The 27890-nt window shown below is 40.8% G+C and overlaps 1 protein-coding gene across 4 annotated transcripts in view; it reads right to left on the reverse strand.

Annotated features, from left to right (window-relative positions):
- Positions 1–27424, reverse strand: part of LOC132817039 (protein mono-ADP-ribosyltransferase PARP14-like) — an 87572-nt gene extending 60148 nt beyond the window's left edge. For 2 of the 4 annotated variants that reach the window (XM_060827082.1, XM_060827080.1), the window contains exons 1-13: positions 27064–27424; positions 19195–19403; positions 17363–17417; positions 17072–17242; positions 12620–12868; positions 12182–12421; positions 10140–11668; positions 8092–8143; positions 6539–6667; positions 5536–5598; positions 2657–2716; positions 2368–2544; positions 2077–2261 (exon numbers count right to left, since the gene is read on the reverse strand). In XM_060827082.1, coding sequence (XP_060683065.1) covers positions 2077–2261; positions 2368–2544; positions 2657–2716; positions 5536–5598; positions 6539–6667; positions 8092–8143; positions 10140–11668; positions 12182–12421; positions 12620–12868; positions 17072–17242; positions 17363–17417; positions 19195–19403; positions 27064–27232 — 3288 coding nt within the window. In that variant the 5' untranslated portion in view covers positions 27233–27424. The remainder of the gene's footprint in view (positions 1–2076; positions 2262–2367; positions 2545–2656; positions 2717–5535; positions 5599–6538; positions 6668–8091; positions 8144–10139; positions 11669–12181; positions 12422–12619; positions 12869–17071; positions 17243–17362; positions 17418–19194; positions 19404–27063) is intronic. The other 2 variants (XM_060827081.1, XM_060827084.1) reach the window with 2 other exon arrangements.
- Between the last annotated feature and the right edge of the window lie 466 nt (positions 27425–27890).

The following is a 27890-nucleotide window of genomic DNA, read 5'->3' on the forward strand; positions in this document are numbered from 1 at the left end:
GTCAGATCCACACCCCCCACCAACCCAACCTCCACCCCCGGCACCTTCCCCTGCAACCGCAGGAAATGTAAAACTTGCGCCCACACCTCCACACTCACTTCCCTCCAAGGCCCCAAGGGATCCTTCCATATCCGCCACAAGTTCACCTGTACCTCCACACACATCATCTATTGCATCCGCTGCACCCGATGTGGCCTCCTCTATATTGGTGAGACAGGCCGCTTACTTGCGGAACGCTTCAGAGAACACCTCTGGGCCGCCCGAACCAACCAACCCAATCACCCCGTGGCTCAACACTTTAACTCCCCCTCCCACTCCACCGAGGACATGCAGGTCCTTGGACTCCTCCACCGGCAGAACACAACTACACGACGGCTGGAGGAGGAGCGCCTCATCTTCCGCCTGGGAACCCTCCAACCACAAGGTATGAATTCAGATTTCTCCAGCTTCCTCATTTCCCCTCCCCCCACCTTGTCTCAGTCGGTTCCCTCAACTCAGCACCGCCCTCCTAACCTGCAATCCTCTTCCTGACCTCTCCGCCCCCACCCCACTCCGGCCTATCACCCTCACCTTGACCTCCTTCCACCTATCCCACCTCCATCGCCCCTCCCCCTAGTCCCTCCTCCCTACCTTTTATCTCAGCCGGCTTGGCTCTCTCTCTCTTATTCCTGATGAAGGGCTTATGCTCGAAACGTCGAATTCTCTATTCCTGAGATGCTGCCTAACCTGCTGTGCTTTGACCAGCAACACATTTGCAGCTGTGATCTCCAGCATCTGCAGACCTCATTTTTTACTCCACAATTTAGTATGGCCAATTCACCTAATCTGCACATCTTTGGATTGTGGAGGGAAATCTGAGCACCCAGAGAAAACCCACACAGATATGGGGAGAACATACAAAGTACAAACAGATAGTTGCCTGAGTGGGACTGCAGATGCTGGAGTACCAGAGTTGAAAAATGTGGTGCTGGAAAAACACAGCAGGCCAGGCAGCATCTGAGAAGCAGGAGAATCGACATTTCGGGCATAAGCCCTTCTTCAGGAATGAGGCTGGTGCGCCAAGCGTGCTGAGATAAAAGGTAGAGGGAATGGAATTTGGGGGAGGGGTGCTGGGAATACGATAGGTGGAAGGGGGTGAGGGTGATTGGCCGGACAGGGGGTCGAGGCGGAGAGGTTGGGAAGAAGATTGCAGGTCAAGAGGGCAGTGCTGAATCCGAGGTTTGGGACTGAGAAAAGGTGAGGGGGGGGGAAATGAGGAAGCTGAAGAAATCTACATTCATACCATGTGGTTGGAGGGTTCCTAGGCGGAAGATGAGGCGCTCTTCCTCCAAGCATCATGTGGCGAGGGTCTGGCGATGGAGGAGGCCAAGGACCTGCATGTCCTTGGTGGAGTGGGAAGGGGAGTTAAAGTGTTCAGCCACGGGACGGTTGGGTTGGTTGGTGCGGGTGTCCCAGAGGTGTTCCCTGAAACGTTCCGCAAGTAGGCGACCTGTCTCCCCAATGTAGAGGAGGCCACATCGAGTGCAGCAGGTGCAGTAAATGATGTGTATGGAGGTGCAGGTGAATATGTGACAGATATGGAAGGATCCATTGGGGCCTTGAAGGGAGGTGAGGGGGGAGGTGTGGGCGCAAGTTTTGCACTTCTTGCGGCTGCAGGGGAAGGTGCCGGGAGTGGAGGTTGGGTTGGTAGGGGGTGTGGACCTGATGAGGGAATCGCGGAGGGAGTGGTCTCTCCTGAATGCTGGTAGGGGTGGAGAGGGAAATATATCCCTGGAGGTGGGGTCTGTCTGGAGGTGGCGGAAATGACTGAGGATGATACGATGTATCCGGAGGTTGGTGGGGTGGAAGGTGAGGACCAGTGGGGTTCTGTCCTGGTGGCGATGGAGGGGCGGGGCTCAAGGGCGGAGGTGCGGGAAGTGGAGGAGCTGTGGTGGAGAGCGTCGTCGACCACGTCGGAGGGGAATCTCCTAAAGCTGGTGTACTGCATAACTGTAACATTAGATTGTTACTTCCTCCACTTTAATTTGTTCAACTAAACACAGAGACTCAATGAAAATAAAAATCTCTCCGGATTACCATCGTGTTAACGCTGGAATTCAAACTCTTCTCTTCAAAAGCCTCAGCAAATGTGTCATAAACATATTGCTCAAATGCCACAATGGAAATAGATTTCATGCTGGACGTTGAAATGCGTGAGAAATAATTCTCCAGTCCACTGAAGATAGCATGGATGGCAGTTTTGCAACTGATTCCACCTTTACCTGAACGAAATGCAGATACTGATTAACAAATTGTAGAAAAATCAAAGGAAAATAAAAACAAATAATAGGATAAGCTTGCCAAAATAATTGAGAGGGGTGAAGTTACCTGTCCCTATGGCTGGGAATGCAACACTAATGACGTTATGCTTCTCACATTCCTTAAGAACGTTATGTACTGAAGCTGTGATCCCAGTTGCTGTTGTGGGCCCAACCATGTGCACTATTAGTCTACAATGAAGTTTGCCACTTTGCGTGACTGCAACACCATCACTTGATTGTTTACCTATGAAAGAAATGAGTGAAAGAAATTGACCGTCAATACATTCTACCTATAGCAATGGCAAACAAGTTCTTATTTTTATTTATAGCCCAAAATAGCAGATACATCATTTTACCTCTGTTGCCAGACAGAGCCAGCAGTAGATGCTGTACAAGGTTGGTAGAAGGCTGGAGCTCTAAGAAGTAGCAAAACAGCAGAGAAGGTTGAGACTGGTTAAAGAGAACAAGTTAAATAGACAAGGCAGGCAAGAGCACAGCAGAAAATGAGGGAAGATGAATGAATTAAACTCAAGGCATGTCTGGTAAAATGACACTGGGATAGCATAACTATAACAGAAACATGATTGAGGGAAGGACAGGACTGGCAGCTCAGTGTTCTGGTGTACAATGCTATAGCAAGGATAGAAGCAGAGGAAAGAGAGGAGAGGGAATGGCAATTTTGATGAAGGAAAACATCATGCCAGTACTGACAAAGGGGGTATTCCTGGAGGGATGGTCCAGTGAAGCTGTATGGGTGGAATTGAGAAATAAGAAGTAGGTGATCACTTTGATGGGATTGTACTTTAGACTCCCCAATAATCAGCAGGGAATTGAGGAGCAAATATGTAGGGAGATCACGGATAGCTGTAAGAATAACAGGGTTGTAATAGTAGGGGATTTTTAACTTTCCAAACATAGACGGAAACTGCCATAGAGTTAACGGCTTGGATGGGGAGGAATTTGTTAAGAGTGTTTAAGAAAACTTTCTCAATCAAAATGCAGGCAACCCTACTACAGAAGGGGCAAAACTCAACCTCCTCTTGGGAAATAAGACAGAGCAAATGACTGAGGTGTTAGTGGGGGAGCATTTTGGAACCAGTGACCTTAATTCTACTACTTTTGAAATAGCTGGTCCACAAGTTAAAGTTCTAAATTGGAGCAGGCCAGTTTTAATGGCATTAGACAGGAAATTTCAAAAGTTGACTGGGGGAGGATGTCTGACAAATGAGAGTTTTTCAAAAGTGAGATAATGTGATTTCAGGGACAGCATGTACCTGTTAGTGTGAAGGGCAAGGCTGGCAGGAGTAAGAAACACTGAATGACTGGAGATATTGAGTCTCTGGTCAGGAAAAAGAAAGAGGAATGTGTCAAGTGTAGACAGCTGGGATCAACTGAATCCTTCGAGGAGTATAGGAGTGCAGGAGTAAACTTAAGAGGCAAATCAGGAGGGCAAAAAGGGGGCATAAGGCAGATAAGGTTCAGGAGAATCCAAAGGGATTCTACAAATATATTAAAAAGACAAAAGAGTAACAAGAGAGAGAATAGGACCCCTTGCAAGGTCAACAAGGCTGTCTATGTATAGAACCACAGGAAATCCTAAAAGAACATGTCACGTCAATAGTTACCATGGAGAAAGACATGGAAGCTGGAGAACTTACAGAAATAAATCGTGATGTCTTGAAAGGATTCTAAATTACAGGTTAAAAGATGCTGATCTTCTTAAAAAGCATAAAGGTGGATAAAACCCTGAGCCCTGATCAAGTGTATCCCAGGACATTGTGGAAAGCTAGGGAATAAATTGTAGGTCCCCTAGCAGAGATATTTGTATCATCGACAGCCATCAGTAAGATGCTGGGGAGAAGGCTGGAGGGTGGCCAGTGTTGTATCATTATTTAAGACAGGCTGCAAGGAGAAACCAGGGGACTACAAACTTTTGAGCCTAATGCCAATGGTGGGTGAGTTGTTGTAGAGGACTCTGAGAGACAGGATCTACATCTATTGGAAAGGCAAGGACTGATTAGGGATAGTCAGCATGGCTTTGTGTTTGGGATATCATTTCTAACAAACTTGATTGAGCTATTTTTGAATAGGTGGTGAAGAAGATAGATGAAGGCAGAGTGGCAGATGTTGTCTACATAGTATTTAACAAAGTCTTTAACAAGTTTCGCATGGTTGACTAGTTAGTAAAATTGGATTACATGGAATCCAGGGGAAGCTATCCAATTGGATAGAAAATTGGCTTGATGATAGGAGACAGGGGATGGTGGTACAGGGTTGTTGTTCAGACTGGAGGCCTGTGACTAATGGTGTACCATAAGGATCGTTGGTAGGTCGATTGTTGTTCATCATTTATGCAAATGATTTGGATGAGAATATAGGAGGCATGGTTAGTACGTTTGTGGATGATACCAAAATTGGTGATGTAGTCAACAATGACGAAGGTTATCTAAGATTACAATGGAATCTTGATCAACTGGGCCAGTAGGACAAGAAATGACAGAAGGCATTTAAGTTTGATAATGCATGTTGTTGCAATTGGTAAGACAAATCAGAGCAGGACTTACAAAGTGAAAGATAATGCGCTGGGGTATGCTCTTGAACAGAGAAAAGGGGTGCAGGTACATAGTTCTGTAAAAGTGGGTGGAGATTGAGGCCAATGTAAAGGTGCAAATATTCAGACAGTTACACTCCTTGGCTCAGAGATATTGATTTCCATTAACTTTGGACCCATATTTGCCCTTAAACAGAGCTGATTAATCTCAGTCGATTACAGGTTACAGATACCACTTGGTCAATGTGAGGGGATAGTCAGAAGGATCACCCATTACCAGACAGTAAATTAAAGTATTACCAGGTTGTTAGGACAAAAAAAATGCTTCCCTCTCTTGGCTGTTAAATGTCATTTTATAAATAAATTTCAGTATACTCTACCGACTTTTCAATAGTGAATAACAACAAATGTTGATATTTTTGCAATACTATAGATCCAACTGATGCATTATAAGAACATCACCAATCCTCTAATCTCCTTCAATCTTTTCTCATAAACTGAGAATTTTAAGACGCCCTTTTAATCTTTTGCCCCTTTCTTGATGTCTTTTTTCTTCCGATTGATAAACGCCTGAAGACAGATTCAATGTGAGGGCTTATTACTCAATTCTTACACAAGGGTAGCTACTTTTGTTCCAAAGCACATATCTGAGATAATCATAGCCCTGCCTGAGATGACCAATACCTAGGGCCTTGCATTCTTCTTGTACGCAACTGCCTGCAGCTTTTAGTATCGCACCGGACACACCTGTAAGCAAGATTAAAAAAAATGTTAAGAAGAAAATAGGGCTTTTTCATTGACAAAACCAGCATCATCAGGTCACACTTTGATATTTTTGGGTAACTTTGGAATTGATTGATAATGCAAATTTGTCAGTGGTGAACCAACCATTCATCCTTCTCCAAAACTGATTTTCCTTCACAAAATCCCGGCAATATGGAAGCAGGCCATTCAGCCCATCCAGTCATCACCAACCCTCCGAAGAGCGTCCCCACTCCCATAGCCTTTCAACCCTGCATTTTCCATGGCTAATCCACCTAGCCTGCACATGCATGGACTCTCGGGGCAACTTAGCATGGCCAATCCTCCTAATCTGTACATCTTTGGACTGTGGAAGAAAACCTGAGCATCCGGAGGAAACCCACACAGACATGGGAGAATGTACAAACTTCACACAGACAGTCGCCCAAAGATGGAATTGAATTGGGGTTCCTGGTAGTGGGGAGGTAGCACTGCTAACTGCTGAGCCACCTTGCTATCCTCAGGGATTGAAGAGGAGACTAAGTCAGCACTTGAATATTATTTGTGGAATTCAGAGAAGTATTTTTGCTCTTCTTCAAGCCCAAAAGAGAAGTCAATAAAAACAAAAAAACAACTTTTTTTTGGCTATTCCTTTAGACCTAAATATTTATCCACAATAATTTCTTCATTTAGGTTAAAATAGTAGTTGCAACTTGATGATGTCATAGAAGCCTAAACTACTATTAATGAATGACCCCACCAGTTCTGAGTCAGTTCCCATTCTGTCTGCAAAGGAGAATGGTTTAAAATTGAAACTTGCATGAAATATGTTAAAAGAATATGGTTGATTTTAACTGCACTGTTTCCACGCAGTTCAGATGACCACATGTAGTCAAAAGTTTATTTTTATCAGTTTCTATTCAGATAGATGACTACTTGAACTTACCAGAATCTAAGTCTAACGTGCTGTTGGTAGAATTTACTATTGCATCTGTACTTTCCTGGGTGATATCACCCTTTTTTAAAGTAATTGTTATCCCATTTATTAGTATTGCTGTAGGTGACGATGTAGATGCTGCAGAGAGATCAAAACATCATTACTCTGAATTAAAAGAATATATGGCTTACATATGTTATGTCATTAAACACTAAACACTTTGCTTGTGAAATCTTAAATGATAATGAATTATCATTTCTTTATTTTATTTGCAATTTTTATTGTTTTAACATATTTTAAGGTTACACTCCTCATTTATAAGCTTCTGTGTAAGGATGACAGCTTGATACATTACATAGACTTGCTCCCACTTCCACCTCATATTCTATTGATTTCTGTAGTTCTGCTAAAGTGGTTGCTGTCATTGTGTTTTTCTCTTGCATTCCTTCCTGTTTGTTATCTGCATTTGCACATTAACCACATTCAATCAATTCACTTTAACTCATTTATGCCCGCTTTTGGGAAATTTGTTACAAAGGGTACAGATAGGGCTCAAATGTACATTTCCCTGACTATGCAATGAGGGGAGTGTTGAAAGAAACAAAGCAAAATACTTAATAAAATGTTGTAACTTATGGTACAGGGATTTCATTATTTGTAGTGTTAAGAAAGGTGTAAAAATTTAAGCAGAAATTTTGAGGCCTCCTACCCAGAAGAATTAGCCTTCAAAATAGTTGAAAGTACCCACTCCCCATCTGTCTTGTCACTGGCAATAATTTTCAGGGTCTACTGCTGAATGATGCAGGAAGCTCCTTCAGCTTGGTGGTAGGCTCTTTTAAGACACAGTGTATGAGGACCTCAACTGCAGTTTTCAACTGCACGAGTGGAAATTAATGCCGTGCAGTCAGTATCAGCTGGATCAGGCAATCAATTCCTCTTTCTTTTTGTTGACTGACTGGACAAAGGATAAACATCTACATTCACAGCTTGGACAAAGGGCATTGTTCCGCTGCACCCTGTCATGACTCCAGATATCAGACCCATATCCTTGATCCCATTTCCCTACGATTCACAGATCAATTAGACCTCCTGATTGTACATCAGCTCAAAGCCAAAGGACTTCCCTGGGGCTTGCAAACTATGGCCTCAGGTCACAACATGGACTGAGCCCTGACTCTAAAACTATTTCAACCTGTCACGAATATAGTTAGTTGTCCAGCATCTTCGACTGGCCAAGTTGATATCAACTCATCAGTCTCAATGGGGGAGAATAACACATTCATGGTCTTCATCTGCCTGAAGAATCTTGAAACTACCTCAAACTATATCGATTGTACTTTGTACAACTGGAACTGTTATTACAATAAAGGCTTGTGTCAGATCCCAGAAATTTCCAACAAGTCATTCAGTGAAGCTATGCCAAAGATTGACATAGCTCATAAACTGCCATGACAATTATTTCAACAGAAGCATTTCTAGAAACTTATTGATATTTTGTTTGTATTTTGCAAAATTTGTCAATTATACTTTCCTGCTTAAAAATTACTCAAATGACATCTTACCTTCGGGAGGTAATGTTGGTATAATGTGCATTTGTTTCTGTTGTGCAATGATCTAAGCATGAAATAAACAATTGTTAAAGAGCAGGTAAGTATCGGTACCTTATCAACAATGCATTATTCCTGTAACTGGTTCAACATGTTCCTCAGGATTTTTAATAACACAAACGTCAGCTTTTGGTCAATTCAACTCAATTCACATAAGTAAGCAGCTGATTAAACACTGGATATGGTGTCAAATAAATTGTACAGTTGCAGTTAAGGGTAAACAAGGGAATGGTATTGATTGATTAGTCATTATTGAATGCATTAGAAAGGTTCTGGTGGTGCAGTAGTAGTGTCTCTCCCTCCAGGCCAGGAGAATCAAGTTCAGGTCCCACCTACTCCAGAGGTGTGTAATAAAGTCTCTGAACAGGTCAATTAGAAGATATAAAATTGTTGTGTACATTTAGATAGGAACTGGAGGGTCTACATAAGAGCCTGGGCCCTACACACATATTTTGTGAATAAATCTTATGTCAAACGTAAAATCTGTAAACTGATTCTTACTTCGGCATCTGGCTTGGATCTAATTTAACATTAGCCTGAAGATTTATGCTTTGGTATGGAAAATTGTGTTATGTCCTCTGCAGAAATATCAGGACAAATCTAATCCGATGGATTACAGCTTCATCAGTAAAATGTTGGAAGGCATTGAAACTACTATAAAGCAGCACATAACAGCAAGTGCTCACATACGATGAAAAAACAGAATTACAAGTATAATGAAGTTCATCTTTTATGCCATTTTTGAGGTTTTTTTAGCCATTTTAAGCCTCACTGGCACTATACTTACTAGAGTCATAATCATACAGATGGTCAGCACGGAAACAGACCCTTCTGTCCAACTTGTTTATGCCGACCAGATATTCCAACCTAATCTAGTAGAACCCGGCCCATATCTCTCCAAACCCTTCCTATTCATATACCCAACCAAATGCCTTTAAAATGTTGCAATTGTACTAGCCTCCATCACTTCCTCTGGCAACCCATTCTACACATGCACCATCCTCTGCATGAAAAAATTGCCTCTTAGATCTTTTTTATGTCTTTTCCCTCTCAGCCTAAACCTATGCCCTCTAGTTCTGGACTCACCCACATGTAATATGAACATTTTGCAAGATGTCACCATCTATTTCCCTACAGTCTGTATCTTCCATATCCTTTTTCACAGTAAATACTGATGCAAGACATCATTTAGTATCTCCCCCATTTTCTGTGGCTCCACACAAAGGCTGTTTTGCTGATCTTTCAGGGGCCCTGTTCTCTCCCTAGTTACCCTTTTGTTCTTAATGTATTTGTAAATATTCCTTGGATTCTCCTTAATTCTATTTGTCAAAGCTATCTCATGTCCCTTTTTTGCCCTCCTGATTTCCCTCTTACGTATACTCCTACTTCCTTCATACACTTCTAAGGACTCACTCAATCTACCCTGTCTATACCTTACACATACTTCCTTCTTTTTCTTAACCAAACCCTCAATTTCTTTAGTCATCCTGCATTCCCTATACCTACCAGCCTTTCCTTTCACCCTAACAGGAATATACTTTCTCTGGATTCTCGTTCTCTCATTTCTGAAGGCTTCCCATTTTCCAGCTGTCCCTTCACCTGCGAACATCTGCCCCCAATCAGCTTTTGAAAGTTCTTGCCTAATACTGTCAAAATTGGCCTTTCTCCAATGTAGGACTTCAACTTTTAGATCTGGTCTATCTTTTTCCATCACTATTTTAAAACTAATCAAATTATGGTCACTGGCCCCAAAGTGCTCCCCCACTGACACCTCAGTCACCTGCCCTGCCTTATTTCCCAAGAGTAGGTCAAGTTTTGCCTCTTCTCCAGTTGGTATATCCACATACTGAATCGGAAAATGTTGTGCCATCTCCCTTCACTCTATAAATATTTGGGGCCTTATTATAAATTCTACTCAAGACACAAATATTCATCTGATTTTTACACTAGTATAATCATTTACCAAATAAATAAATTGAAGTAATTTTATCGTGTCGACTTACAGGCTGTGGGTGACTTGTCAAACTCCGGTACTCCTCATTGGTTTCAATTAACAACATGCAGCCATGATCTTTGGCCTTGACCTTTAGGATGTCTTTATGTTTAGAAAGAGCTCTGGCCTCTCCTGGCTTGCTGTAAGTATAAGTTGTTGACTGAATCTGTGATAAGTTATCTTCAATAGCAGAAACTGCCTCATTCATATGCTCTGCTGCACCAGATATTTTTAAACCTGGAGAAGGCTTTCTGATGTATGATATAATGATGCCTTTGCTTTGCATTTCAGGTAGTTCTGAAAGAATGAAGCAATTTTCCATATAGTCCACCTGCATTACCGTGGCAGATATGAGTTTTGTAATCACCTTCTTATTGTCCAGGTAATTATTTATCATTTTTGCAACACCAGAAACAATGTTTGAATATCCTGCAATTAATATGGCACCTTGATTTTTCTCCTCTCTGATTCCGCAGCCTACATTGTTTGACTTCGTGTCAACTTCCAAATCATTGAGGAATCTTTCCCACTTGTCATCTTCAGTGACTTTGATTTGTTGTGGAGTCATGTCAATCCTAATTTCCTGGAGAAGTTGCTTTATTTTATCTTCCCCTTTACTTACATCTGCCTTGACAGCCAAGAGCTCAACAGATTGTCCGTGCACCAATGTTGCCTTTATGCCATTTTGAATGAATTGAGTTTGCACAAATTCCTTGAGGTCTAATGACTTGATAAAATCCATCATGCATGAAGACTGATGGAGAGGCTTCCTTTCTAATTGCGACTGAAATTGGCTGATGATTTTGAGAGCTTGGCAAACATCTTCCTTCAGCCCTTTCAGTTTTAAGGCAGGGGGGGCTTTGCAGGTGGATATTTCCACAGAAGAAATAGAGGCTTTGACATGGCTTTGCACGAACTCCAATTCCTCAAGGCATTGCAGTAATACCTGCTCTTCAACAGTATTCCTTACGATAGCTAATTCTTTCCTTGCCTTTTCCAATATTCCCTCTAGGATTTTGGAAGCTTCCAAGGTGTTATTTTTTTTGCCAACAAGGACGACCTTGTTTTCTGCACAAAAGTAACAAACATCAAGGCCAGGTGCTTTCAGTCCCCTACTTCTGTTCTTCACCTTTTCCCACAATTCTTTATCTGTTGGAAAGTCTCTGAAGTCAAATTGCCCAATGAATTTCCGAATTGCCTCTTCCGCCTGCTTCTTCCAGTCCTTAGCAATTTTGTAGTACAGCAATATATTTGCATCAAAAGATGGCTTCAGAATCATTTCATTTGCATTTGCAGAGTTGGCAAAAGTAATGTTACAATAAACACTCTTTGCAATTATTTCTAACTCTTGGTTAAAGCAGCGAGTCTTTCCAATGTAGTTGAGAAGAATGGGATTGATGCAAATGCTACATTGTTCAGGCAGTTTGAATTTTGGATCATTACTTACACACAATGATAATTGCTGATCATGGTAATAACGGTTAACAGACAGCTGAATACCCTTTAGGCAATGTTCCCTCTCAAGAACTCTTCTTACCACTGCAAAAATACAATTGAAACAAAGTAAATTGCACTAATAAATATACTACTTACCTAGTCTTTTATAGACTGACAACACACTCTCATGCTGAAGGTGATTCATAAACTAAAATGGTTAGGTCTGTTCCCCTCTCTATAAATGCTTTCAGATCTGCTTCATACTTTCAGCACCTTCTGTTTTTATTTCAGATTTACAGCAACCACAGCATTTTGCTTTGATTCCAGACATGGTCATAAGTTTGTGAAAGCAATTTCATTAAGCTGCCATTGTGGGTCTGCCACTGAGTTGGAAATCTGAATCAATGCCAGAATCGAAATTTTGATGGGAAAGGGAAATAAATCAATTTTTCCAGTTGTGATTATTCCCTTAGCCAACCTAATAGTAAGTTGTTTTAAAATCAGAGCTATTAAAAGTTATTATGAAACTTAAACTTAGAAACAATGTAATGGAAAAGACAAAAATGTAACATTTTAATTATAAAATACAAATTTTTAAATGTTGAAATACTGTACCCTCATGATCTTGAAAACGGATAATGGCTTTCTTTGCAAGTCTTTGAACAATGATTTCTGTGACATCCCCACCGCCGCTGCGATTTGTATTTGAAAAGTACAAGTCCAGGTAATCATCACTCAAACTGGGCTGAACTCCTTCTATCTGCACTGAATTTGTCTTGGCCAGACGTTGGGCAGTGATACAATGGTTTTCAAATGGCTTCTGACCACAATTCTTCAGAAAGGAGTTGGCGTCTGCTAAAGCAACATAAGGCAAAGTTCTATATTACAGCACAAAGCCACACTCTTCACAATTTGCAACACAGACTTCAGTGAAACCATTTCATTTAGTCCCTTGTATCAATCACACTGGCTTCATTTCCAAAATGCAAATAAATGAATCACTATTAATTGAAGAAAAATTGTAAAAATTTCATAAAATGTAAGAATACTAACCTATATCAGTCTCAAATATGACCATTACATTTTCACCATCCTGCAAAGGTTCAATCTGATGCCGTGTGTTATTGCTCAGGCTGTCAACGTACAGCGAAATATGATCTACTCTCGAATTAACATCAAAACCTTTCAGAAGAAAAGTTCGGGGCTCATATTTATCATCTTCTTTCTTTTTATCATACAATTGCACATCCAGAGTTTTGCCACCCAGCTTGTGCTGTTTTTGTGAAATTATTTTCTCCAAATCTGTAAACATAACACGGAAAGGCGAAACAATCAGTCAATGTTATATTTGCATGTACCTCACCTTGTATTACTCTTAACAAGCATAATGCTCGATCAAAATGGTACAGGTCCATTTGTTTGTTGCAAACAACCCACTCTGTAACCTAATGTAACAGGCAACAAAGGGTAGATTATGCTGAAAAAGTTTAAAATGACTTTGTGAACAATCTCATCACTTCATTTATACTTGCTGCAAATTGTGAACTAAGGGTATTCTATAAGAGAACTATCAATCTTACATATTAATCTGTTCAGCAAAAATAAAAATTGCTGGAAAAGCTTAGCAGGTCTCATGGATCTGTAGTGAGAAATAAGAATTAACATGTTGGGTCGAGTGACCCTCAGTTCTGAGGAAGGGTCACTCGAGCCAAAATGTTAACTCTGATTTCCCTTCAATAGATGCTGCCAGATCTGCTGAGCTTTTCCAGCAATATCTATTTTTGGTTCAGATTTACAGCATCTGCAGTTTTTTCAGCTTATATTTAATCTTTTGAGCATGTGAGTAAAACTTTATTTTAAAAAAAACACCATTGGTGAATTCTGGTGCCCTGAGTGCCTTCCATACAAAAAAAAATTGCTTTCCTTCTGCCCTGTTGCCAAATCAGATCTGAAAATGTTTGGTGTGATGCTGACCTTGATATTATTGATATAGTTTAATTGCCTCTTCTCTCCAGAAGCAGACCCAACAGCTTGTGAATGAGATTATCCTGTTCTGGGATCTTTGTTAGATTTTACATGCAATGCAAATGATTTTGAGACTGAGTTAGATTTATTGCTGTACAAAACAAAGTGATTTGGGGATGATTTACAATGGAATGGCCAAATGCAATAGATATTGTATTACAGCTAGCCTACTCATCCTAGTTTCAAACTTCCAGCTCAGCACTGTCACCATGACTTGTCTGGACTTGCCTATCTTTTTTTCCACCTATCCACTCCACCCTCTCCTCCCTGACCTATCACCTTCATCTCCTCCCTCACTCACCCATTGTACTCTATGCTACTCTCTCCCCACCCCACCCTCCTCTAGCTTATCTCTCCATGCTTCCAGCTCACTGCCTTTATTCCTGATGAAGGGCTTTTGCCCGAAACGTCGATTTCGCTGCTCGTTGGATGCTGCCTGAACTGCTGTGCTCTTCCAGCACCACTGATCCAGAATCTGGTTTCCAGCATCTGCAGTCATTGTTTTTAACCTGTTTTTACCATGTAAATGAAACTGGTACATTAAGGATCTTTAGTCTTATCCCAATTCTTGTCATTAGCAAAAGGCATAAGACTGTTCATTATGTCTTCTCAGATGGTCAAACAAATATGCATTCAAATCAGGCCAAAATCCAGGAATAGTTCAAACTTCAGATAACAGCTAACTTTTCAACTATTGCAGGTACAAGTCAAAAATCATACTTTACTCCACACTTATGAACCCCAATAATGTGTAATTTGGATTATAAAGGGGTGCAATGATTACATCACTTATTACATTATAATTTATGTGGGTCCTGGATGGCAAAGATATAATTCCTCAATGTGAGGCACTCAAAAACTTATGAGAGCAACTACAACTACTATATTTGTGAGAACGTCAAAACTGAGCCCAAGATCTGAAACTAAGATGAAAAACATTCACTCGATGGGCTATTATTAAACTCTATGCAGTGATATTAATCCATCCTTCTGAAAACCTGGAATCACTAATTGGATGAAATCCGATGTCCTCCAAAGACCATTGAAATTGAATGAATCCTTAAGAGTATAAAGGCAGTAGGAGTATACTTATACTCAGGTGGGCAAAAAGAGGACATGAGATAGTTTTGGCAAATAGGGTTAAGGAGAATCCAAAGGGTTTTTATAAATACACAAAGGACAAAAAGTTAACTAGGGAGAGAATAAGGCCCTTCAAAGAGCAGCAAGGCAGCCTTTGTGTGGAGCCACAGGAGATGGGGCAGATACTAAATGAGTATTTTGCATCAGTGTTTACTGTGGAGAAGGACAAGAAAGATACAGAATGTGAGGAAATAGATGGTGACATCTTGAAAAATGTCCATATTACAAAGGAGGAGGTGTTGGATGTCTTGAAATGCATAAAAGTGGATAAATTTCCAGGACCTGATCAGGAGTGCCTTCAAACTCTGTGGGAAGCTAGAGAAGTGATTGCTGGGGCCTTGCTGAGATACTTGTACCATTGATAGTCACAGGTGAGGTGCCAGAAGACTGGAGGTTGGCTAATATGGTGCCACTGTTTAAGAAAGGTAGTAAGGACAAACCAGGGAACTATAGACCAGTTGCAGTGGGCAAGTTGTTGGAGGGAATCCTGAGAGACAGGACTTACATGTATTTGGAAAGGCAAGGACTGATTAGGGATCGTCAACGTGGCTTTGTGTGTGAGAAATCACGTCTCAGGAACTTGATTTGAGTTTTTTGAAAGAGTAACAAGAGGATTGATGAGGGCAGAGCTATAGATGTGATCTATATGGACTTCAGTAAGTCATTCAACAAGGTTCCCCATGGGAGACTGATTAGCAATGTTAGATCTCATGGGATACAGGGAGAACTAGCCAATTGGATACAGAACTGGCTTGAAGATAGAAGACAGAGGGTGGTGGAGGGTTGCTTTGCAGACTGGAGACTTGGTGTGCCTCAGGGATCAGTGCTGGGTCCGCTACTTTTCATCATTTATGTAAATGATTTGGATGTGAACGTAGGAGGTTTAGTTAGTACGTTTGCAGATGACACCAAAATTAGAGGTGTTTTGGACAGTGGTTACTTCAGATTACAACAAGATCTAGATCAGATGGGCCAATTGGCTGAGGAGTGGCAGATGGAGTTTAATTTAGACAAATGCAAGGTACTGCATTTTAGGAAAGCAAATCAAAACAGGACTAAAACACTTAACGGTAAGGTCCTAGGGAGTGTTGCTGAACAAAGAGACCTTGGAGTGCAGGTTCATAGCTCCTTGAACGTAGAGTTGCAGGTAGATAGGATAGTAAAGAAGATATTTGTTATTATTTCCTTTATTGGTCAGAGTATTGAGTACAGGAGTTGGGAGTTCATGTTGCGGCTTTTGGAATATTGTGTGCAATTCTGGTCTCCTTCCTATTGGAAGGATGTTGTGAAACTTGAAAGGATTCAGAAAAAAATTATAAGAATGCTGCCAGGGTTAGAGGATTTGAGCTATAGGGAGAGCCTGAATAGGCTAGGGCTGCTTTCCCTGGAGCGTTGGAGGCTGAGGGGTGACCTTATTGAGGTTTATAAAATCATGAGGAGTATGGATAGGATAAACAGATAAGGTCTTTTCGCGGGGAGTGATGGAGTCCAGACCTAGAGGGCATAGGTTCAGGGTGAGAGGGGAAAGATATAAAATGGTCCTCAGGGACAACTTTTTCATGCAGAGGGTGGCGCGTGAATGGAATGAGTTGCCAGAGGAAGTAGTCGAGGGTGGTACAATTACAACATTGAAAAGACATCTGGATGGGTATATGAATCGGAAGGATTTAGAAGGATATGGACCAAATGCTGGCAAATGGGACTAAATTAGGTTGGGATATCAGGTCTGAAAATGTGATGAATTCCTGATGAAGGGCTTGTGCCTGAAACATCGAATCTCCTGCTCCTTGGATGCTGCCTGACCTGCTGCGCTTTAACCAGCAACACATTTTCAGCTCTGATCCCCAGCATCTGCAGACCTCACTTTTTACTGGGATATTTGGTCGGCATGGACGAGTTGGAACGAAGGGTCTGTTTCTGTGCTGTACATCTCTATGACTCTGTAACCATCTCTCAATTCTTTCATTCCCTACCTCATTGTGTTTTGCTGTCTCTGTCTTCCCCTTTTTGAATCAGTCACTTGCTATTAGAAATAACATGCCCAGAATTGAGACTGTGTATCAGTCTCTTGCCGAATGGAGTATGGGTCGTATAAAGCTGAGACTATTAATAATTCTACTTGTATATTACTTTTACTTAATTTTTGTGCTCATTTATGCCATAAAAAATAGATTCTATGGACTCCTGTGCAAAATATTAACATATCAATGCACAGCTTCATGATATATAAAGTGATAGGTATCTGCAGAATGCAGTCATTTTGAATTTGGTACCTTCAGATTTCTGTCACATATTCTCACTGTTTCTCTCAGTGCTACAGTTAATGATATATACATTTACCCTCTCTGCTTGAGCAGGTCACAAACCAAGAAGTTTCACCATTTTCATGGATTTCCACATCTGACGCAAACTTCTCAAAATACATTGCGACAACATCTGTATCTAATGGATCGTCACTGTTGATCAGCAACTGATTGAGGCAACTGTCCTCTGTGTTGTATGGATCAAGACCTGAGAAAAGAAAAATCTACATGTGAAGGTGATTGTTTTCCCCCACCTTAGATAACGATCTTGGCACAAAATGATGGCTATGACAAGATGCAGTTTGTTCTTCAGAAACAAAGTCTGTACCTGATTCTTCAATTGGAACTGAAGACTCTTGATTTTGAAATCCCTTTGTTGGGCTCTGCATGAAACAAAAAGAGAGCATTCATAGAATCCCAACAGCATGGAAACAGACCATTTGGCCCAACAAGTCCACACCAACCCTCCATAGAGCATCCTATACAGACTCACCCCCTACCCTATAACTCTGCATTTGCCATGGATAACCTACACACCCCATGGACACTATGAACAATTTAGCATGGCCAATTCGCCTAAGCTGCACATTTTTGGACTGTGGGAGGAAACCAGAGCACCCAGGCAAAACCCACACAGACACGGGGATAGCATAGGCGAAAGTGAGGACCGCAGATGCTGAGATCAGAGTCCAGATTAGAATGGTGCTGGAAAAGCACAGCAGGTCAGGCTGCATCCCAGAAGCAGGAAAATTGATGTTTCAGGCAAAATCCCTTCATTGCTGATGAAGGGCTTTTGCCCGAAACATCGATTTTCCTGCTCCTCGGATGCTGCCTGACCTGCCGTGTTTTTCCAGCACCACTCTAATCTAGACTCTGTCTATTTTAATTGCTGATTTTGAGAGTTTGGTAGTCCTTTCCTTGATTCTTTACACACAACTGAGCTTAAACTTCCACACAATTTTAATTATCCCCTTCAGATTTCTAAGCAAAAACTCCTGGTATGAAATTTTCAAACTAAAAATCTTTATACTCATGACTAATTGTTCTGAAATAATTCCTTTCTCCAGGAGAAGGTGTATCCACATCTAACTCCAGCCAGGATGTCTGTGAACTGAAACTAAAAGCTTTCCAATCTTTGGTTTTCATGATTCTTCTATACCTAAACATGATGTATCCTCTGGTTGATCATAAAACTTTCACAATATAAATACGTTCCCAATATCACTCAGGGATTTTGCTCTCAGACGCATTCCAGTTTAAAATCATTACTTTAGAAAGACTGACAAACAGACCTCATCACCACAAGTATAGGTTTCTGAAACAGAATTCAGTATGTACACCATTACCCATGGAAAGAGAGTTCAGTGAGCTATAAATTTTGTGTAGAACAGTCCAGTGTCATTAGATTGTGAGAAAAGTGACTTAGGCAATAGATCAACATTTTGGACAATTTGTGAATAGTTTTTCTTTCTGAATTTAATTCCTTGGGCAAAGTACTTTTCTGATAATACCACAGTTTTATAATTTTGCCCAGACATAGACATTGCTATACTGTAAGTTTTTACTCACAAACTTTAATGTAAGGATTTTCCGAGAAAGAAGGGAAAACGCTTTCTACTCCTGAGGTAAGTTATCGTAGGCTCTATGTGTATAAATCTAAAATTCTCCCACAACCTGGGTCAGGTCTCTCTCAATTTGTTCTGTGACTGCAGACTGTATGTGTGTTGTACCATTTCAAACTATTCTAAATAATCTTTATATCTTTCCTTGAGTAAATATTGTTTGCCATAAATAGGTTATTTAATTTGCGACTTAAGAAACCTGGCTGACTTGTCCTGATAAGCATATATTTGGCAATGCAGTAAAGGTGAAGTTCAGTAGTCCTATTAGACCATAAGGACACTCTGACAGAGATGGTTGGTAGCCACTTAACCAGAGGATCATCACACCTCAGGAGAGATGAGATATTGAGTCCCCCTTAGCCACTGTGGGAATTGAGTCCATGATATTGACCATTATTCTCTGATATAACATATCTGTCCAGCAAACTGAGCTAACCAATCTCCTTTTGCAAACTCAAAATTTTTACTGACCAATGGAGGAGTGGGACAGCAAAGGCATCAGACCATGACCTTCAACATTACGTATGTAGTGACTTACTTGTTCATGTGTGTTGTGGCTTTGTGAACCGGTCAGTAATTGGCTTTGTTCTATTGCTGGCATTTTGCTGGAGATTGCTGTAAATTTAATGGGGCTCTCAGACCTTTTTCTCCTATTGCCGGACTCATACTCGATAACTCGAAGCTGAACAGTCTCTGAGCTCATTAGCTGCACTGTATGGAACTCCTTCTTCAACACATTTTCCTTCACTGATAATACAAAATAAACACATAATTTCTATTCAGAATTTTGTAGAAATAGCATACCTTTATACAACCTTTAACAGTTGGCTTATCATTTCCATTGATAATCATCAACATGCAGCTTATTAGCTTTAATTACATTAAATTAGTAAAATCATTCTGCCATGACAACCACACTATTTTCGACTAAGCTACATTAAGACCTGAATAGTTCCAGCCTGCAGATAGCACGATGTGCCATAATAAAGAAATGGTGTAGAGGTGCTGGTATTGGACTGGGGTGGACAAAGTCAAAAATCACGTGACAGCAGGTTATTGTCCAACAAGTTTATTTGAAATCACAATCTTTCAGATCAACTCTCCTTCATCAAGTAATGAAGATGATGACGCTTCAGGTTTTAGAGATTCAATCACATTTTGTACATGCAATTTAATCAATTAAGTAGGCAGGCTAAGAATTCATCAACCTGACGCAATGGTACAGAATTAGCAACTCTGAGGCCAGGAGCACATAAGCCCACTATGGATTCAACAGGCCTCAATGTGTTGGCCAGCACCAGATATAGTACCACAGATTATTGTAAAAATCCACTAATGAAGGAATTGTACTATTAGATCAAGATAATAAAGACTCTTAACTAATATAAACCCTCTTAACTCGACCATCACCTTCTTTAGGGAAGGGGAAGGTGATGGTCGAGTGGTATTCTCGCTAGACTATTATCAGAAAATTCAGCTAATGTTCTGGGACCCTGATTCAAATCTCATCACAGCGGATGGTGGCATTTGAATTTAATAATAATCTGGAATTATGAATCTACTGATGACCATGAGACTGTTGGGAAAAAAAGCCCATCTAGTTCATTGATGTCCTTCAGGTAAGGAAATCTGCCACCTTAACTTGGTCTGGCCTACATATGGCTCCAGGCCCACAGCAATGGGGTTGACTCTCAATTGGCCTAGCAAGCCACTCAGTTCAAAAGTAAATAGGGACAGGCAATAAATACTATCCTGCCAACAATGCCCATGAACTTTACCATCTTAACGTGTACACCCATTTTGTCTTATTACCTTAAATAAATATTAAAAGAAACAATCACCTACATGCTGCATCATCTGCCAACATGAAGGAGTTGTACCATTAGGTCAAGGTGATAAAGACTCATAAGCCCACCCCTCCCCACCTTATCTCAGTCCCAACCCCCATATTCAGCCAAATCCTCTTGACCTGCAATCTTCTTCCTAACCTCTCTGCCCTCACCCCCTCTCTGTCTATCGCCCTCACCCTCACCTCCTTCCACCTATCGTATTTCCAGCGCCCCTCCCTCAAATTCCACCCCCCTCCCCACCTTTTATCTCAGCCCGCTTGGCACAGCAGCCTCATTTCTGAAGAAGGGCTTATGCCCGAAACATCGATTCCCCTGCTCCTCGGATGTTGCCTGGCCTGCTGCGCTTTTCCAGACCACACTTTTCAACTCCTAACCGTACACCAAGTATTGAGAATTCCACTCGATACTTCAAGCTAGCCCCAGCACTCTATAAGATCATGACAGACTCTACTCTCTTACACATCTCCAATAATCTTTCATCCCTTTGGTAATCAAGCATCTATCTATCATTGTCATAAAAATATTTAAAGATTCTTCATCCATGACCTTTTGTACAAGGGAATTTCGAAGACTTACAAAGATAAACAATATATTGTCATCAATGTTTTAAGTGGACATCCCCTTATTTTAAACTCTGACTCCTTATTCTAAATTGTCCCACAAAAAGAAACATCCTTTCAACATCCATCCAGCCAAGTAGCCTTAGGATCTTATCATATCATGCATTAATTTACCCCGGTGCGTCACAAAACAGATCCTCTGCACAGAGCGTGGAAGTGTCCATGCCACACTATTATGGCCACAAGACATGAATATAATAGCATGAAGTATTAAATATTAAATTGATCATCAATTAGAAGATGTCATGGAGGATAGGAACTAAAAGAAATTATTTTTCTTTGGAAAGTTACTTCCAAGCCATTTTGTAATAGTGTGTTCAGATTCACTGTAGCAATTCACTATGTTAAAAAAAATACCTAATTTCCTTGCTGGATTTTCACTAATTATCAAAAATCTGGGTCCACTAGTTATTGATCCATTCACCACTAACATCAGTTTCTGCTTATTTGCTCCATCAAAACAGTCATTGATTATGGATCAAATTGTACACAACATGTATCAATATTTACAACTGCAACATTGGTAACATATCTGATCATGAACGTGATTGCAAAATATGTAATCAGATACATTTGAAAAGAGTGCTTAGATTAGTAATCATCTATGGCATAAAGTCATGTGAATACAAGGGAATTTCTTTTGGGGAATTTTGCAACACTGAAAACTCTCTTCCCCCTGCTTCTAATCTTTGTATGACTGAAGCATGGATAGGGTGGATAGTCAGAGTCTTTTACGCCAGGGTGTATATGTCAAATAATAGGGGGCATAGGGTTATGGTGAAAGGAAGAAAGTTGAAATGAGATGAACGAGTAAAATATTTTTTGCAGAGGGTCACAGATGCCTGAAATGTGCTGCCTGTGGAGGTGACAGAAACAGATAAGACAGCAATGTTTAGCAGGCATTCAAACAAACACACAGACTCGCCAACGTTAAGGGCAATTGAATAGGCATTGGACATACATATGGATAATAATGGAACAGTGTAGGTTAGATGGGCATCAGATTATTTTCACCGGGTGGAGCAACATCAAGGGCCAAAGGACCTGTACTGCGCTGTGACATTCTATGTTTCTATGAACAGTCAGGGAATAGTTAGACACAGACCGTGTGCAGACAAAGGGGATTAGTTCATGGTCAGTACAGACATGGTGGACAAAGGACCAGTTCCTGTGCTGTACTGTTCTATTTTCTATGTTGTAAACTTTTGAAAGTAAAGATAAGTCAGAAGACATCAGTGGCACTGTACAGTTCCAGCTAGGGTTGGCTCCTGTAACAAAAGCAAAGTTATGTGTGTGCTGGAAATCCTTACTAAAAGCAAAGAAAGCTGGAAAAATTCAACAGGTAAGACAGCATCTGTAGAGAGAAGCAGAATTAGCATCACAGATCAAGGACATCTCTTCACCTAGTACATTTTGTCTTTAAAAGCACTACAGCATTGTTACACTGCTGCTCGTTACCTTTCCAGCATTAGGTAGAATCAGGAGCTTAGAAGGAATCACTAAATTTAACAGTATTTTCTTTTTGCGTTGTAAATTTAATAAAATATGACTTCATCTTCGACAAGACTCTCTTTGAACAGTGGAGGTAAGTTCTACTCCAAATTACCAACTGTGCTGACAAACCTATTGTAGCAAACACTGTTGAAAAATTGCAAAAGACTTGCAAAACAGTTTTATTTCAATGATTACAATGGACAGAAAATTCCACTAAACTATAACAATGTCAAATGTAAAGTGGTGCAAAGTGGGAAAAAATAGCATCTATCACATATAAAGAGTTATGGAATCGAGGAGGCATAGATATTTAATGGCACAGGCACCAATTAGATTAGATTCCCTACAGTGTGGAAACAGCCCCTTCAGCCCAACAAGTCCACACTGACCCTCCGAAGAGTAGCCCACCCAGTCCCATTTCCCTCTGACTATTGCACCTAACACTGTGGGCAATTTAGAATGGCCAATTCACCTGATCCTGATAATTCCTGATAAAGGGCTTTAGCCCGAAATGTCGATTTCACTGCTATTCCTGATGAAGGGCTTTTGCCCGAAACGTCAATTTCACTGCTCCTTGGATGCTGCCTGAACTGCTGCGCTCTTCCAGCACCACTGATCCAGAATCCACCTGATCTGCACACCTTTGGACAGTGGGAAGAAACCGGAGCGCACCCACGCAGACACAGGGAGAATGTGCAAACTTCACACAGAAAGTCACCCAAGACTGGAATTGAACCTGGGACCCTGATGCTGTGAGGCAGCAGTGCTAAACATTGAGCCACCATTCCACCCTCAAAGGGTACAATGAGCGCAGTCCAGCTCTATGTCAAGCAATCCAGTCAGACCCACTTCCCCACTCCCTGTAATCAAGCAAGTTAATTTCCCTCAAATGCCCATCCAATTTTCATTTGCAATCCTGTATCATGTCTGCTTCCACACCTTAATAGTATTTCCATGTCACTGCTGTTTGCTGTGTAAAAATGTTCTTCTTCACAGTTACCCTATCTGTGACCCAAAGTCTATGCTCCCTAGTCCTTGTATGATATGCTCATTGGAACACCTTTTCTTCATCTCTTTTATCTAAAGTTGTCATGTTGTGGTATATTTCTATCAAACCTGCCCCCAGCCTGCTTTACTGCAAGGGGAAGAACACTAGATTCTCCAGCCAAAACTTGTGGTTTAAATCTGTCCAGCCTGAAAATCAGGGGAAATCTACACCTGCAAGGACCCTCACATTCTCCCTGCAATTTGGTGACCAGTACAGGCTGCAAAGCTCTCATTGTAGCTTCACCAGTGCTTTGTAAACATTCATTGTAAAATCCCTGTTTTTTATATTCAATACCTCTATATTGTGATGAAGATATGGGTGTACCTTTAAGAGAGTTTAAATTAACAATATAAGGTCAAGATTCTATATGCTTTGTAAGCCTCTCTCAATATGTTCTGTCACCTTCAAGGACCTATGCATATGAACCCTCAGGTTCGCTGTCTCTGCCCACTCTTAGATTTATGTAAATTACATTTGAATTGCCCAAAACTATCCCCATGTCTATTACATCTACACAATGTATCTGTCTTAAATTCCATTTGCCACCTATCTGCCCATCTTGCTATCTCAAAACAAACTTTTCTTTGTATTCCAATATCTTAATCACATATATAAGAGCAGTGATCCTATGTGTGACCCCCTAAGGAACACCACTGTTCACTATCCCCCATCTAAGTAATAAACATTTTCCATTACTTGCTATTTTCTGTCTTTAAACCCAATTTTTAAATCCAATCTGACACTGACCTTTCTTTCCGTGAGCTTTTAACCTGATTAAATAGCACACGTAAACTGAGAAACCAACCTGGGACTTACTTCATAAATGGAATGTGGGTGTCATTCTCTGGAACAGTATTTATTGCTCATTCCTAATTGCCCTCAAACTGCATGGCTTGCTGGGCCAATTCAGAGGGCAGTTAAGAGTCAACCACATTGCTGTGGTTCAGGAGTCACGTGTTGGCCAGGTTACATGAGGAAAGCAAATTCCCTTCCTATTAGTGAAGCAAACAGGTATTTATAATGTTTTAATTTTCAGATTTTTAATTTCAAATATCATTATTTACCATAGTGGAATGTGAATCCATTTCTCCAAAGCATTAATCTAGAACTCTGGATTGTGAGTCATAGAGTCACAGAGGTGTACAGCACGGAAACAGACCCTTCAGTGCAACTCGTCTATGCTGACCAGATCTCCCAACCCGAACTAGACCCACTTCCAGCACCTGGCCCATATCCCTCTAAACCCTTCCTATTCATATACCTATCCAGATGCCTATCACATTACTATCAATCCCCAATACTTTCAGACTGGGGTCTTTTAAATGGTCAGAAAAGTGTGATCTGAAGCACCTAAATTTCTACAATGCCTTGCCAGAAGGCACAGTCCCCAACACAAAGTCAACTCCTCCCACCAGAATGTAAATTAAACATCAACAAATTAAACACAAAATCTTTATGCACTGATCTAAATGTCCTGGCTTGACCACATTTAGAGCCTTCTGTGATCTGATTGGCACGCTAATGAAAGACACAGACTTAGATGAATTCAAAGCAAGCCGTAAGGCTGAGCATTGTAAATCTTATACTTTCCTGCCTAATGAGTAAAGCAGATGAGTTACAGGAAAGAAAATATAAATTAGGTCAAGTTGATGGAGAAGTGTAAATGATTAAATGCTGTAGATAAAGTCAAGCCAGCATATTGCAAGGAATTTCAGGAAATTAGACCAGACCACACACAATTGTGGTGGTGCAATGTTCTTTTGAGGCAGATTTTAAGAGGACTTTTGCACTGGAAAGAGAATGTCAAGCATCTGCATTATTTGACAAGCCAGATATTATATTAGCAATTGTTGCAAATGATGTTGAAGAGTAAAATTGGAGAAGATCTATAAGGCGGTTATGTGAAATGACATGTTTATTACTCTTATCCTTCCAAGATAAAGATTAGAGTAAGGTCAAGGTTTGGTACAAAAAGTAAAAAGGTGGTTTCCCCTCCGGAGGTGACGTATATATGTGGCATAAGGAAAACACAATGATTTTTGTGTTCCTATCCACTTACTTTCAGTCTCTTCCTACCTTCCTATTTGCATAACTAGATCAGAATTTCCATTTTGGTACTTGGTAGTAACATTGTATTGGATGTTGGCTACTTGATAGTGAATTGAAAGACAATAAAAATCAAGTGGTTCCTATTACAGGTGGGTAATTTGGAACATCCCATCTTACAAAGGGTCAGTTGTGGTACAGTGGTTATGTCCCTACATCTGCATCAGAAAACCTAGGTTCAACCTAGGTTCCAGTGTTTTATCACTGGACTGTTAATTCAGAGACCTAGGTAATGTGCTGGGGTCCCAGGTGGATGGCAAGTGGTAGATTTTGAATTCAGTAAAAGAAGTCTGGAATTAACAGTCTAAGGATGTTAGGGTTAGGGTTGAGAGCATCTAATGATGACTGAATTCATCGCTAATTGTTGTAAAACTCCATCTGGTTCACTCATGTCCTTTAGGGGAGGGAAACTTCCATCCTTACCTGTTCTAGCCTACCTGTGACTCCAGACCCACAGCAATGTTATTAACTCTTAACTGCCCTCTGGGATGGGTAATAAATGCTGGCGTCACCAGTGACACCTGTATTGCATGACTGAAGTTTAAAAAGATTGCCACCGACTATGGGGGTGCGTAATTACCTCTCTGTAACAGATTGAATTGAAAATATCTTCATTTGTAAAAGAAAAGGCAATTCAGTTCAAATTCCTTGTCACTAAGTTTTGGATCAGCCGGTTTACTGCTGAATGGGGAAATGAAAGTCTACCTTGGCATCAGGACACTAATGATCACCCACTATTTATAACCTCCAAACAAGCATACCCTTTCTTTCCCATATTTCAGGTAATGGATAGAAAATAAGACGTATTATCATTAGATATATCTCGGAGCAACAGAGGAAAATTCAGAAATGAAAGCAGGAAGAGCTGGAGACAGCATCTGTGGAGAGAGAAACAACTAACGTTTTGAGTGCAGTATGACTCTTTTTCAGTATGCCCCAATTTCAACCGATCCATTCAGTGTTAAATCGATGCACTTGCTCTAAAAAAAACTATCAATCTTTCAAAACGTGTCTAAATGCTGCGATTAAGAGTTAAGGCATAACAATAATAGACACAGAAAACAGTTGGCGTAATATGACACTTCAGAACAGCGGAAGTACATCATTCTGAAAAGCAAAATTCAAAAGTTGATCGGTGTGAAATTGCATTGAATATATTTTCCAATCAACCTGCTCAGAGACATACCTCTCTAACTGTATTGTATAACATCCCGACACAAATCAAAATTCCCTCATCAAGACAAATACTCGCTTGCTGACGCAGGGAACTTTCAGCAGTAGTGCCTTACCCTGTTCATTTTTAAAGTAGACCAGGAATTTCCTCGGATCTTCGTGTGCTTTGATCTCACATTCTCCTCCGCCGGATTTCTTTTTGCTTTGGAAATAAATGGCGAGTTTACTTTTGACAGAGCCCAGCTCGACAGGCAGTCCCTCCACTAACACCGGGAACTCTGCCATTACTCCTGGCTTGACTTCTCTGAGATCGCAGCTTCAGCCTTGGCGTTTGTCAACCTTCGGTCTGGAACGAGGTTACTCTACCGGAGAGGTCTGGGGAGGATTCAAACTGAGTTCCCACCTCAGGGGACGGGTATTTTCTTTTACAACTCTATTCGTCTTGTTATTGCTCGGAAACATCCTTCCGTGAACGAGAATCGAAAGTGAAAGATTACTGACCTAATCATGTGCATGACTGTATATGGTCAGAGCCAATGTCTATTTAAAGGTATTTAAAGGTAGCCAATGTCATCCTGATTAATGAAGGGGCAGCGCCTCGAAAGCTAGTGCTTCCAAATAAACCTTCTGGACTATAACCTGGTGTTGTGTGATTTTTAATTTTGTCCACCCCAATCCAACACCAGCATCTCCAAATCATCAAAGTCACCCTGGAAATTGTTGTATGGGCCCAGGTTCCAGCTTTCCCGTTAGCCCCTGTGTCATTGTCAAATGGATGGTCATGCCTGCCCAGTCCACATTACTCACCGAGCCGAAACTCAATAACAACCTGCATTTACATGGCGCACTTTAATACAATGAACTGTCCCAATGCACCGATTGAGAAAGTCAGAAAATGAAATTGGTTACTGATGGACACAATATGGAGAGAGGTGACTGAAAA

Source organism: Hemiscyllium ocellatum, chromosome 7 (genome assembly GCF_020745735.1).
Source record: "Hemiscyllium ocellatum isolate sHemOce1 chromosome 7, sHemOce1.pat.X.cur, whole genome shotgun sequence".
NCBI lineage: Eukaryota > Metazoa > Chordata > Chondrichthyes > Orectolobiformes > Hemiscylliidae > Hemiscyllium > Hemiscyllium ocellatum.